This window comes from Bufo bufo, chromosome 2 (assembly GCF_905171765.1).
Source record: "Bufo bufo chromosome 2, aBufBuf1.1, whole genome shotgun sequence".
Taxonomy (NCBI): domain Eukaryota; kingdom Metazoa; phylum Chordata; class Amphibia; order Anura; family Bufonidae; genus Bufo; species Bufo bufo.
The window spans coordinates 278,772,903-278,788,100 of NC_053390.1; the positions used below are offsets into that span (position 1 = coordinate 278,772,903).

General features: G+C 45.2%; 1 protein-coding gene across 3 annotated transcripts in view; it reads right to left on the bottom strand.

Annotated features, from left to right (window-relative positions):
* ANKRD13A (ankyrin repeat domain 13A) overlaps nt 1-5,489 on the bottom strand; it is a 45,467-nt gene extending 39,978 nt beyond the window's left edge. The window contains exons 1-2 of one of the 3 annotated variants that reach the window (XM_040416574.1): nt 5,198-5,489; nt 4,483-4,696 (exon numbers count right to left, since the gene is read on the bottom strand). In XM_040416574.1, the coding sequence (XP_040272508.1) occupies nt 4,483-4,578 (96 nt within the window). In that variant the 5' untranslated portion in view covers nt 4,579-4,696; nt 5,198-5,489. Of the gene's footprint in view, nt 1-4,482; nt 4,697-4,780; nt 5,056-5,197 lie in introns of those variants that run through there. The other 2 variants (XM_040416575.1, XM_040416576.1) reach the window with 2 other exon arrangements.
* Nucleotides 5,490-15,198: the final 9,709 nt, after the last annotated feature.

Genomic DNA, 15,198 nt, shown 5'->3' on the forward strand with positions numbered 1-15,198 from the left:
GCACATCATTTTTCTACTGCACCACATTAGGGCACAAAGTATGCCACAATCTAGGTGCACACATGTCTGTAGCCACATCCACCCTAATAACTTACAGCCGGTTCAGACCTGAGCGTTTTACAGCGCGTTCCCACGCGCTGTAAAACGCTCAACAAGGAGAAACCAATGCTTCCCTAACGGCATGGTTCTCACCTGGGCGTTTTACAGCGCGTACGATCGCGCTGTAAAACGCCCGACGCCCCAAGAAGTTCAGGAGCTTCTTTGGGGCGTAGTGTCGCGCGTTCCCGTACATAGACTTCCGGGAACGTGCGACACTGGGCGTTCGCTTGTCCCTGTATGCGCGATTGTAAACGCCCGTACAATCGTGCATACGTTCAGTACGCTCTGGTGTGAACCCAGCGTCAGGATTCCTATTTGGGTATCTAAAGGGCTAAGAGGGGTTATTGTCTCAGAATCAACATTAATGGCGTACTGCTAGGATAAGAAGAAAAGAATACAATGCAACAGCACTCTGCAAACAAAAAGTACAATAATGCCATAGTTATAGAAAATATTCTGGTGCTAATGCTACGCTTATTTGGTAAATATGAGATTCTTAGCAAATACATTTTGTACAAAATTATTTGGGCCCGTCTGCCAAACGTCAAGGCGGTGCTTCCGTGGGCTTCCAATCCGAGCCTCTGTTCCGCACTAGATCTCCGATGTGCACACGGCCAGTGTTTGCGGGGCACAAAACTGGTACGGACATGCTATGGTTTCTCTGCACTGGTTTTGATAACTCTTTCCTGAAGTTTTTAAGATTATTTTTCCTCAAAAGTCCCTTTTTTGTCTGCTTTTTTTTTTTTTTTTTTTTTTTTGGGGGGAATATTATAAAACACCCTACAAACTCTGGCCCAGATTTACTAATTCTGTAGATGGTGTAAACTTAAACACTCCTGCACCAGATCAAAACCAATAGCCCAAATAGAATACATTTTTTTATATATTGTTCTCTTTTGTCTGATCATGTCACTTGGACGTATTTGTTCCTTGCACTTTTTGGTTATCACTCATAATTGGTGTATTTTTTGTTGTTGGAATCATACTGTATAAATTATGTATTATTACTGTTTATTAATTTTAATTTTATGCTTTGAATTATTGATTTGTATTGTATTTGTTTGATGGCCTAATAGATATGAGGCTAAAACCATCTTTAGTCCTTTTCTCATGGTATTACCTGGCCAATTTTTCAATTCGAAGGTTGGATGCATCCCACGCATGCGCTGGGAAGGGGGGAGGGCGCATCACACGGTGCTCCGTTTGTATCGTCTCCATGGTGACAGATGGGGGCAGAGCCTGGCACTACGCGTCATCCATTTCCTGGATGCGTGTTCTGTGTGGGTAGGCACGCCCCAGCGCCGATCACGTGTGGACGCTATGGCGCACTGTGAGGATGATGGCGTCCTAATCATGCTAGAGATGCGACCTGTATTAATCTCAGGTGCTTATGTAGTATATATACACCCTCTTTTCTTCACTTTATCCTTGCCTCCTGACAAAGCCCGTGGGTTGGCGAAACACTCGTCTAGGTAGTAGCGGCTTCAGGCGCACACATGTATTTTGCCCTACTTGTTTTTTTTATGTGAACCATGTTTCATATGATGGATGTAATATTTGTTTTGATGGAGTTTATATTACAGTGACTGCTATCCCCTTTTGGGACCTATATGTATTACTCTGCATATATGTGATTCAGGTTTACAGTTGATCCATCAATATTTAGAGGGCATTTATTTTGACCCTTTAAAAAAAAAAAATATATATTTTTTTTTAATTAAAGGTGAAAAAGAGTACGGGGATCAGTTGGAACAGTCCCCCACCAGACCCCTGCAGTGCAGAGACAGTGCAGGTGCAAACCCAGGACACACCTCGTATGGGAGATCACATAGATAGGATCTAATATAGAAAATAGTTTCTCATGCTGTCAACGTTAAATCAAGATAATAATGTTTCAATATAAAATATATCAACATTTTTTTTATTATACTGTGTGTATTCTATTTGGGCTATTGGTTTCAGTGTTGCTACTTAGGCCCTTACTATAGTTTCCATAATTTTCTGAGGTAGTGTATGCATAGACAGACTGTCTCGACCTGCGTCCTCTTCATCACAGGGGCCTCAGGCTGGATGATAAATCTGGTTCAGGGATGGGCACTTTTGTCCAGCTCTCTACCAACTATTGGTCGGCTTAATTTGAGAGATTTTTACGCCTGAATAGTGGCGCAATTTTGGTGCAAAATGGCATCTTTTAGACGCTGTCCTCTTTCTCCCAAAGCTCCACACCTTTCCACTAAACTTGGCTCCCTTTGACGAGAATGTCCGAAAAGAGTGCAAAAACACAAAAAGTGCTAAACTGCACCAATTTTCGCCACCTTGTAGTCGCAGTTTCTGGTGTTTTTTGTCTAGTGAATTTTTTTTCAAGTGGCATGGTCTGGGTGTGGAATTTTTTCTGGTGTTTTTCCATAGACTTTGCTATAGAAAAAAAATCCTAACGTAAAATGTGTGACTAATTAAATAAATAAATAATAATAATACACTTGTAAAACCACACGAATGTCATGATGTTTTTTATAAGCTTAAAAAATATGTTTAAGCACCCAATGGAAAAAAAAAAGAAAAATATATTTGTAGACATCACAAAGGGTGAAATGGGGTTTCAGTACCATGGTTAGCACATACCAGTATACAGCAAACATCAGGACCCTCCAAGGGCTCAGACAATCACATATGTGTACTGCACGTCAGGCATATTATGACATCATAACGTGGGGGGAATCTAGAACAATATCGGGCACTGTGGCAACATACCCGGGTCATGTGGTAATCACAGGCCCCATCTTGGTGCGGACTGTAACGTAAAAACACTTCCATTCATTGTCATAACCATCAAACTGGTTGATTTCGCCTCCCCTCCCCCACAATATAAAACAGGGCTCACGCACCATGTAAGGCCTCGTTCACATTTGCCAGAGCCATTACAGTCATGTTGGCGTCATGCGACAGATCCGTCTTTGCTGTTCATACGATGGAACAGCGTGAACATGACCTAATGAATGCAGATTTCTTTCTCATTGTTTTCTGATGCTTCCTGGGAAGCACATTGACCCATTCATTTATATGCAACCTTGCACACATCTGTACTTTCTGCATTATAGAACATGTCTTATTATGGTTCATATTGTAGATGAGAATCGTGAATTCTGTGGATGGGAGTGAGAAAAATTCGGAATGCAAATGGAAGGAAGCTGTATTTTGCGCATCTTCTTTTAAAAAATTTATTTGCAGACTGGAACTTGTCTATTAGTGATGCTGGGGTATAAAAAGAATCAGGAAACATATAGCTACATATGATTAAAGGGGTTGGACCATCTCAAACGCTGGTGGCACATTGCTAGGATATGTCACCTTTGGGACCCGCACCTATCTGTACAATGGGGCCCCCAAAGTGAAGGAGAGGGCACCATGCATGTGCGATATGCTCTCCATTCACATCTATGGTGGTCCCGGAATGGAGGGTAGCCATGCTTGCGTCCTTGTTCACTTTGGGTGCCCCGTTGTAGAGATAGGCGCGGGTCCCAGAGGTATCTAACATTTGGGGCATATCCTAGCGAATATGGCGCCATTGTCTGAAAGGGCCAACCCCATATGCCCGGGCCCCTCACACTGACTATACTTACCCCACTCCCTGCGCCGCTCCTGATCTCCGCACGCGGATGAAAACATCCGGTGTCTGGGGGAGCAGCCAATGGCAGGCGGTTTGGGGACGAGCCTCCCTACCGTCACCCGCGATGCTAGGGAGGCTCCTCCGACACCAGATGTTTTCATCCGTGTGCGGAGATCAGGAGCGGCGCAGGGAGTGGGGTAAGTATATTCAGTGTGAGGGGCATCTTTTAGTCTCGAATAACCCCTTTAAAGGGGTTAGCCCATTCAGACATTGGGGCAATATTCGCTAGGATATGCCCCCAATGTTAGATACCTTCAATAGACTATATGATACATTCAGTCATGCTAAGCTATGGAGTGTGAAAAAGCCTCGCTCACGTGTCAGTAAATGACGTATCACGTGTGCTGTCCCTGGTCTCCACGGACCACTCACATAGCCATTAACTTTAATGTCTGTATTCCATAGATCGTGGGTCTGCGATTACGGATCCCTCACGCACATTATAGTCTCTGGGTTCCATGACAGCCATGGAACCAACACGTGCCATCCGTATTGGGTCAATGGGTTTCATGGACCACTGCTAGGAGATGCTGTGGAAATTCGTTTTCAGCCTAGCAGTGTCCCTGGAATACAGAGGACACACGGGCCAAACACGGATCTATCACACAGCCACTCTGAAAGAGGCCATATTACTACCTCCCGGAGCGGGGGATGGGCTCAGCTTCCTACACAGAGATAACGGAGGACAATAGACAGCTCTGACAGGGTGCTCTTACCCTTCCGGCCAGCTCCTTCTCCAGGGCACGGAAGTCATTATTCCAGACCAGTACATGCAGCGGATACTTGGCTTTCGGCTCCTCTTCGCCACTCATCCTATAGGACAGGCTGGGCCTCCCTCTGTATGTCCCCGGCTCGGGCCGCTCTGGGAACACCGGACTCTCCAATACAACTTTCTAAACAGGGAAGTGCCAGGAGGCTCACAAGTGACAGCTGCGGGGGGGACACAAAAACAGGGGCATCACTGTACAGCCGGCGCAGGCGCACACCCAGGGGGATGCTGAGGAGCACACATACCAGTACGCCACACCCCACCGTCACTCGTCCCCTACCTCAGCCGGCACGCTAGCGCAGCAGCTGGAAGCCCCCGCTGGGAGGTGCCGCAGATGGTGCGATCCGTGGGATGGACGCCGCCATTGTCATAGTGCAGGGGAGGAGCCGTCGTGTTCGTGTAGATAACCCCATAGACCCCAATAGCCCCTTGCGTTAGGGTTAAGAACGAGGACCCGCTCTGCGTGCGACCTATCCTGACCTGCGCGGTATTGCTACGAGGTCCTACTGTCATTTCTGTGAGCCTCTACCCAGTAATGGCGCGGCCCCAGTAACACACGCAGTTGTTAGCACACCCCTCTCACACACACACATTTGGTACTTTCTGTAAGCAGCGCGGCGCTAATGTAAAGACCACTGTTAAAACTGCCAAGCGCCTATTACCTGGACAGCTTGGAAAAGGGAAGAAACATACGGAAGTTGCCGCAACCTCTTGCGTTCCACGATTTGCGTTTCAAGTCTCTCTGTCCCTACTCTGCTGTACGTGCGGACGCTGTTTGAAGGCGGAGCAACAGCATGACATATTGCAGTTCTCACGCTGAGCGTCCATTCGCTGGCATTGCGTTCAGAGCACGCCCACGCCTCTTTGGGCCTTAGGTGATTGGCTGGAGCACTTGACGTGTGCGGGATTGCTAGGATGTGTGTAGCGGAGCTGTCACTTGTACGTCAGCGCCCAGTGCGGACGGTTAGGAGGATGGTTGTGCAAACGGATGGCATAGGAAGTCGCAGGTGCTGACTGCGGTTCTGAAAGTATCGCCACTGCCAGCCCTATAGACATTCAGTCAGGGGTGTGGACCGGGGCACAAAGCATATAGCTGTATATATAATATATGTACATACCTTCTGACCGCTCAGAGAGGGACACTTGCAGGAAAGCTCCATTGTTCATGCATATTTCTACACTGCCATACTTTTCTCTTCTGAAATAGTGCAAAAATGATCTGACTATAGGAGTTTCTAAAATTCAAATTGCATCAAATAATGACCTGATATACAAGGTGGGCTTTAATATACAGATAGGAACCAGGCAAACCCTTTCTGGGTCAATACAGCTCAAAAAGAGGGACACTTATGGGGCAAGGAGGGACACTTGGGAGGTCTGATATAAAAAATATACTATATGTTAGCGAAACGTGTGTCAGGGGTGTGAGGTCCTAGTATTTTCGTCTGTATGGCTGTATTTTGTATTGCTGTTATCTGTTGCATTTGGTCACCCTATAAGGGCTCATGCACCGTTGCCTAGCCATGCCAGTGTTGTGTCCCACAAAAAGCGTGTCCAGAGTATACGGGCATCGGCTGTGTGCACACTGTATCACGCATGCGGACCCTACACGATGGTGCAGTGCGGAACTGAGGCACAGATCAGGAGCCCACGGAAACACTATTGAAGGGGCAGCACGGTGCTGAGTGGTTAGCACTGGTGCCTTGCAGCGCTGGGGCCCCAGGTTCGAATCCGCACTTTATAGCGCTACTATATTCTGCAGCGCTTTACAGACATTAGCATCAGGCTGTTCCCAATGGAGCTCACAATCTAAGGTCCCTATCAGTATGTCTTTGGAGTGTGGGAGGAAACCGGAGTACCTGGAGGAAACACATGCAAACACGGGGAGAACATACAAACTCTACAAACAACATCTGCATGGAGTTTGTATGTTCTCCCCTTGTTTCCATGGGTTTCCTGCGGGTACTTCGGTTTCCTCCCACACTCCAAAGACATACTGATAGGGACCGTAGATTGTGAGCCCCATTGGGGACAGCACGCTGCTAATGTCTGTAAAGTGCTGAGGAATATGTCAGCGCTATATAAGGCTACTTTCACACTTCCGGCAGAGGAATCCGGCAGGCAGTTACGGTCTGTGCATACCCGGCATTCAGGCAAGTCTTCCGTTTTTTTGGCCAAAGATAAAACCGTAGCATGCTGCGGTTTTATCTTTTGCTTGATCAGTCAAAAAGACTGAACTGAAGACATCCTGATGCATCCTGAACGGATTGCTCTCCATTCAGAATGCATGGGGATAAAACTGATCAGTTCTTTTCCCTGTGACGGAACTCCGTGCCGGAAAAGAATAACGCTAGTGTGAAAGTACCCTTTAAGTAAGTAAAATAAATTAATACATAGTTCTTTCTTGGGTTTTCTGTCCGTAGCTCCACACCACAAAAAAGTAGTGCATGCACTAATTTTTTATGGTATGGACCGTAGGATGCGGATCCGCGTCCGCAGACACTGTGGGCAAACAGTCGGTACCCATTCCGCAGCACGGGCCTGGCCGGTTTGTGTGCATGAGCCCTTAGTGAAATGTATTTTCACTGTCTTCCTTGCCACTGTGCCTTGACCTTTTGCCTTCTAAGAGTACTTTCACACTTGCGTTTTTCTTTTCCGGCACTGAGTTCCGTCCTAGGGGCTCTATACCGGAAAAGAACTGATCAGTTTTATCCCCATGCATTCTGAATGGAGAGTAATCCGTTCAGTTTGCATCAGGATGTCTTCAGTTCAGTCGTTTTGACTGATCAGGCAAAAGAGAAAACCGCAGCATGCTACGGTTTTATCTCCGGCCCAAAAAACTGAAGACTTGCCTGAATGCCGAATTTTTCCCATAGGAATGTATTAGCGCCGGATCCGGCATTCAGAATACCGGCATGACAAGCGGAGAGACGGATCCGTCCTTGCAATGCATTTGTGAGACAGATCCGCATCCGGATCCGTCTCACAAATGCTTTCAGTTAGCGGCAGATCCGGCGGGCAGTTCCGACGACGGAACTGCCCGCCGGATCACACTGCTGCAAGTGTGAAAGTAGCCTTACTATTTTATATTGTTGCCATCTCTCCTGACCATTTCTTTCATCGGGGCTACTTAATGTCTGAATTATTGCATTCTTAATATACTTGCCTGGGTTCCTCTCTTTACTTAATCTTCAATTCTATGTGATTTTGTGTTTCATATAATAAATGTTAATGCTTTCAATTGCAATTGGGTATTTTTTTGGTCATATTTATAGGCGTAATATACTAAATCTGGCCAAATATCCCCCCCTCCCCATACACAGGCCAGATTTGGTTATGTGTGAATGTATTTTTAGGGGAAAGCTGCTGCCAGGCACCTCTAAAATTAAACATGCCCGATCTTTCTGTATCTGAACATCATAGACTACTGGAAAATGAGCAAAGAACATCTAGAAAACCTAATGAGATTGAGCTGAGAGGGACAAAGTATAAACGGCCAGTGGTGCTTGGTCAGTGATCACACAACCACGGTGGTGCCCCCTTTATTTTGGGTTCTGCAGCAGGGTTTATGAGGTAGGTCACAGTAATACTGGATGGCATCTCTCCTTGCTGTGATACAGGCTGCCCCTCTGACATGGCAATGGTCATACAGATGCTGGATGACCTCCTGTGGGATGTCACTACAAGCTCTTCCATCTTGGACCCGTAGTTCAGCCAGAGAGATCCATTGCCCCATCCAGTCCTAGACATTCTTCATGGGATATAGATCTGGTGAAGGAGCTGCTGGATACCCTGAAGAGCACTTTGTGTAGCGTGGGCAATGTGTGCGTGGGCGTTATCTTGTTAGAATACTACATTTAACTGAGTAAAAAAAGGCTGTAGAAGGACTGGTTCATAGCAAAGCCCCCCTCCCCCCACGAATACCAGAGAGAAACGGCCATGGTCACTAATAGTATCCTGTACCATGGCACCTAGGGTTGGTCCTGTGTGTCTCCGCACTATGCATGATAACAGTAGGTGCTCTCCATCTCTGCTACCTACTCTTTTGTGGCCAACAATGGGATATAATAGTGTCAGTGATAAAAGCAAGTTCTGCCTTAGTACTAATGATGGCCGCATCAGAGTTTGCAGGATGTGTGAATCCACCTTAAAGAGTCACTGTACTTTCACAAAATTTCCTTTAATAGAGAATGATGTACCTAACAATTTGGTAAATTACTGCCTGCATCCACCTGAAAAAAAGCTGTAAAGTCATGGCCACTAGGGGTCTCACTTCCACCTAGTTTGCAGTCCACTGCCTGTTGTCAGGTAAGATCGGTCCCTGGTAAACAGAGACTGAGAAGAAAGCTCGCAGGAAGTTGGGGGGGGGGGGGTGTCAGATCCAGCTGAGATCCTGAGCATGGTAAAAGAACTGCTTCTACACTGCTTCTGAACATCACAGAAAAGTCCTGTGTGTCTGTAAGCGTGATTTGACCCTCATCTGTTCTGTGACTCTGGAGCTGAAAACAAACATAGTGGGAAATAAGGGAAAGGACGTCACAGCAGTGCAGTGCTGGCAGAACAGAGATGCCCCCTGCTTCTAAGTGAAATGCATCTAGCCGTGCAGCTGAAGAGGGGAATAATTAGACTGAAAGAGACATTAGAGAAGTCCAAACATAACTGTTCTTTCACACTTATGATTGTACAAAGCAAAGCCATTATGCAAACATTTTTTGAAAACTCAGGTACGAATTAATGCAGCATTATTACTATAGTGCTCCCACTCCATTTATGTAATAAGCTCCTATGGGCAGCAGCTTTTCCTTTTCTCATGTTTTTCTTTTTATTTGCTTTAACTAATTATTGTTTTACTGTGGTAAAGCAGAGAAGAAGGGGCTGGCCACAGAAAGGAGTGGAAATTATCTTCAGTCAGAGCAACGGTGAAGCCCTGATTGCACCAAGAGCCTAATTTGCATATTAGTATCATAACTCAGGAATGGTGCCTTGGTTCAACAAAAGAAACAGTGTTTTCATCCAGTGAACCCCAGCTATGTGTCTATCCATTGTTATAGAATATAACCACATACATTTTCTTTTATAGTTATGTCTACTGAGCTGTGTGAGCTTTTGTAGGGTGATCTGTAGTTTTTATTGATACCATTTTGCAGTGTGCATGACTTTTTGATCAATTTTTATTAAATGTTTTTGCGGTGGTGAAGTGACGAAAAAATGCCAAATCGGCCATTTTGATTTTTTTTATGTTCGCCATGTTGAAATAATATTTATATATTTTAATACTAAGGGTGTTTTTGGATGTAGGAATACTGGGATAAGGGGCACACCAATGGAAAACAAGTGCCAGCCACGGTACTGAAAGACGACCATATAGAAAACAGAGAAAGAAATACCGCCCCGGGCGTGTTTTCCCTAGACACCATGCTCGCCGATTCGTATACTATGATAAGTATCTGCAATTTTTAAAGCCTTTTTTGTCCTATTTATTATGTATTGTACATTATCGCGGCTGAGCCCATGTATGTTTCCATTTAGAAACAGGTTTTTATAGGGTAGTGTGGCGGACATATATGCAGTCCATGCACATTGTTTTCATTGTATACAATGTTTTTATTTTCTTGAGTTTTTGTGCTTCTGTATTTAATAAATTATATTTTTAATAATAGAGGAGCAGCCTTGCATGCGGTATTTCTTTCTGTTTTCTATATGGTGATTTTGGATGTGGCTATGGTTATTTTTATTGTTTATTTATTTATTAATTTGTATATTTTAAGGAAAGGGGGGTGATTTAAACATATATACCTATTTTTTCATTTTTAAGATGCCCCCCCCCCTCAAAAGTGCAGGAAAATGGCAGTGCGTCTTGTAAAGCAAATACTAGTGAGCGCTTCCATTATGGAAGCGTTAACTAGTATGCAGGAGTCATGGGGAGTGGTGAGTGATGCGCTTCAAGTGCTGCCTATACTTACCCTCCCTGGTCTTCTCAAGGGCCTGCGCTGTCCTGACTGCGTACAGCGTGAGGACGTAGTGCACGCAGACAGGTCACAACACAGCGCAGGCTAGAAAAGACCAGGGAGCATGACTGCATGAGAAAACGATGGACCTGCAGAGTAGCGGTGAAGCAGGAGAGGTAAGTTTATTTATTTTAGCTCTAATGGGGGTCTGATATGCGGGTCCGATCTGAGGTTTGATATGAGGGTCAGATCTGAGGTTTGATATAGGGTTCAGATCTGAGGTTTGATATGGGGGTCTGATCTGAGATTTGATATGAGGGTCAGATCTGAGGTTTGATATACAGGGAGTGCAGAATTATTAGGCAAGTTGTATTTTTGAGGATTAATTTTATTATTGAACAACAACCATGTTCTTAATGAACCCAAAAAACTCATTAATATCAAAGCTGAATATTTTTGGAAGTAGTTTTTAGTTTGTTTTTAGTTTTAGCTATTTTAGGGGGATAGGTGACTATTACTGTGCATAATTATTAGGCAACTTAACAAAAAACAAATATATACCCATTTCAATTATTTATTTTTACCAGTGAAACCAATATAACATCTCAACATTCACAAATATACATTTCTGACATTCAAAAACAAAACAAAAACAAATCAGTGACCAATATAGCCACCTTTCTTTGCAAGGACACTCAAAAGCCTGCCATCCATGGATTCTGTCAGTGTTTTGATCTGTTCACCATCAACATTGCGTGCAGCAGCAACCACAGCCTCCCAGACACTGTTCAGAGAGGTGTACTGTTTTCCCTCCTTGTAAATCTCACATTTGATGATGGACCACAGGTTCTCAATGGGGTTCAGATCAGGTGAACAAGGAGGCCATGTTATTAGATTTTCTTCTTTTATACCCTTTCTTGCCAGCCACGCTGTGGAGTACTTGGACGCGTGTGATGGAGCATTGTCCTGCATGAAAATCATGTTTTTCTTGAAGGATGCAGACTTCTTCCTGTACCACTGCTTGAAGAAGGTGTCTTCCAGAAACTGTCAGTAGGACTGGGAGTTGAGCTTGACTCCATCCTCAACCCGAAAAGGCCCCACAAGCTTATCTTTGATGATACCAGCCCAAACCAGTACTCCACCTCCACCTTGCTGGCGTCTGAGTCGGACTGGAGCTCTCTGCCCTTTACCAATCCAGCCACGGGCCCATCCATCTGGCCCATCAAGACTCACTCTCATTTCATCAGTCCATAAAACCTTAGAAAAATCAGTCCTGAGATATTTCTTGGCCCAGTCTTGACGTTTCAGCTTGTGTGTCTTGTTCAGTGGTGGTCGTCTTTCAGCCTTTCTTACCTTGGCCATGTCTCTGAGTATTGCACTCCTTGTGCTTTGGGGCACTCCAGTGATGTTGCAGCTCTGAAATATGGCCAAACTGGTGGCAAGTGGCATCTTGGCAGCTGCACGCTTGACTTTTCTCAGTTCATGGGCAGTTATTTTGCGCCTTGGTTTTTCCACACGCTTCTTGCGACCCTGTTGACTATTTTGAATGAAACGCTTGATTGTTCGATGATCACGCTTTAGAAGCTTTGCAATTTTAAGAGTGCTGCATCCCTCTGCAAGATATCTCACTATTTTTGACTTTTCTGAGCCTGTCAAGTCCTTCTTTTGACCCATTTTGCCAAAGGAAAGGAAGTTGCCTAATAATTATGCACACCTAATATAGGGTGTTGATGTCATTAGACCACACCCCTTCTCATTACAGAGATGCACATCACCTAATATGCTTAATTGGTAGTAGGCTTTCAAGCCTATACAGCTTGGAGTAAGACAACATGCATAAAGAGGATGATGTGGTCAAAATACTCATTTGCCTAATAATTCTGCACGCAGTGTAGGGTTCAGATCTGAGGTTTGATATGGGGGTCTGATCTGAGATTTGATATGAGGGTCAGATCTGAGGTTTGATATGAGGGTCAGATCTGAGGTTTGATATAGGGTTCAGATCTGAAATTTGATATGGGGGTCTGATCTGAGATTTGATATGAGGGTCAGAACTGAGGTTTGATATGGGGGGTCTGATCTAAGGATCTGATATGGAGGTCTGATCTGAGGATCTTATATGGGATTCTGATCTGAAGATCCGATATAGGGGTCTAATTTGAGGCCTGATGTGGGAGTCTGCTGAAATTTTTTTTTCTTATTTTCCTCCTATATTTTTCTAAAAATCTTTTTTCTTTTTTTTTAAACTTTTTTAATTCACTCCTAGATTGCCTCTTGTAATCTGTATTGGATATCTGTCCGTTATAGAATACAGGATTCAATATATTCCATTGCAGTGCTGCCATCTGCAGGCCAGCATTGAATTATACTAGTAATCAGCCTGGAAGCCTTGTACAGGCTCAGGCCTATTACTAGTATGGATTGCCTTTCTCCATCTCATCCAGGGGAAGGCGGCCTGGAAGTGTGTGGCTTCCTGTTTTTTCTCAGATGCAATGGTCACATTTGACCATGGTATCTGAGGGGTAAAATGTCAGCGATCAGCATTATTGCCGATCACAGTCATTAGCTCTGAGCCTCTGCTGCTTTGAAGCTGCAGAAACCAGCCAGTTATGGTGACCGTTGCGCTCACGAGTGGGCGCCAGCTTTAAAGAATGAACATGTATGGCGGTGTTCCGGAAGGGGTTTAATAACTGCAAAGCTACTTTTCCCTCTTTCTTTGTTGGCAGCACCATACCAATTCAGACTTAAGCTGATCGACTATCAATCTAGTAGCTAGGGATACAGTACAGTACAACACACTTGTAGTGATGAGTTTGTCTCACATTACTTAAAGGGGTTATCTTAGCGGCGCAGGGAGCCAGGTAAGTAGAATCAGTGTGAGGGGCCCGGGCATATGAAGGGGGGGGGGCATTTCCAAGCTTGGATAACCCCTTTAAAGGGGTTTTCCAGGCTCCTGGAGTGGAGTACAAGCATGCATGCTCAACCTGACACTCCATTCATACAGAGACACAAAATCCTCATTCTTGTGATTGTGCGTGGTATTAGTGGTCAGACACCCACTGATCAGGTACTTATCCTGTGCCAGTATAATTAAAGGGGTTGTGCTAAGTTTTTAAGTTATCCCCTATCCTGTGGATAACTAGCTGATCGCTGGGGGTCTGACCACTGGGACCACCATTAATCACAAGAACGAGTGTCCCATTCTGATAGAGCGAAAGGTTGTGCATGCACACTGCTGCTCCATTCATTCTCTATGGGAGCGTCAGAGATAGCCAAATACAGTACTCAGCTATCTCCGGCGCTCCCATAGAGAATGAATGGAGTGGCTGAGCACATGCACAACCTCCCGCTCCATCAAAATGGGGGAACAGGACCCCCATTCTCATGATTGGTTGGGGTCCCAGCGGTCAGAACTCTAGTGATCAGCTAGTAATCCTCTATCCTGTGGGTAAGGGATAACTTAAAAACTTGGCACAACCCCTCTAATGTAAAGGACTGGCACCCAGTATAATTACTTTTCAGCCTTGGTATTAGAGCTCACTTAGACAACCGTATCTGTTTTTCCAAGTCTGCAAATTGCAGATCCGCAAAACAAGGATACTAGCCGTGTGCGTTCTGCATTTTGTGGAGAGGAACGATCAGCCCTATGATAGAAATGCCCAAGAATAGCGCATGTTCTATCTTTTTTGCGGGGCTATGGAATGGAAGTACAGATGTGGACAGCACACGCTGTGCTGTCTGCATCTTTTGCGGCCCCATTGAAATAAATGGGTCTGTTCTGCAATTTTGCACCAGATTTTTGAAGATACATTACTAAATCTGGGCTTCTGTTGTGGTGCATAAGCAGGGCTTGTCTTAAAGGAGTTGGCCCATCTCACCCAGGGCGGACTTGGAACTTAAAGTTTTTTAGTTGGGTCCAAACTAATGGAAGACAGGGCCACAAATACCATATTGTGCCACATTATACCACCCCAACAGAGCCAAATACCACAGTCCATCACAAAATACTGCCAGCAGCATAAAATACATCCCCAAAAACTTCCACTGGCCAGCTGTGAGGAGGGCTCAGGCGGCCCCCTGGGAAATTTCCCTGTAAGGTCTATGGCCAAGCCGCCCCTGCATCTCAGACATTGGTGACATATCGCTAAGATATGCCAGCAATGTCTAATAGGTGCGGGTCCCACCTCTGGGACCCGCACCTTTCTCTAGAACGCAGCCAGCTATGTGAAGGGGAGCAGACCGTGCAGTTTTGGCAGAACTGGCCGACTATCTTTTCTGAACAAGGGCTTCCTGACTTTCCCCCGAAACATAATGTCAGGGGAAAGAAGGATCGAGTTTGTTGAATTTCAACAGATGCCGATCAAGCGTTTGGTTAACAGCTGTTGAAACTGCGCGGGCACCAAAAAGGATGCTATTTAAAGGGATTCTGTCATGACATTTTAGGCCTATAACCTAAACATATGGCCAGGTTCCTACTAATACCCTGAATCCGAAACGGACCTTATTAAATGTGCCTGTGGCTCTATTAGCACATAAAACAGGTTTTTATAACCTGTCACTCACCTACCTAAGGTGCCCAAGGGCACGTCGCTTCATACAGGGTGCCCGGCTGCAGCCATCTTCGTCTGGTGCCCAGCCGCCTTCCCAGTAGAAATCGGCGCCTTCCTCACTTCAGCCCCGCCTCCGCAATCGTCCGGTCCCTCAAGTTATGCCTA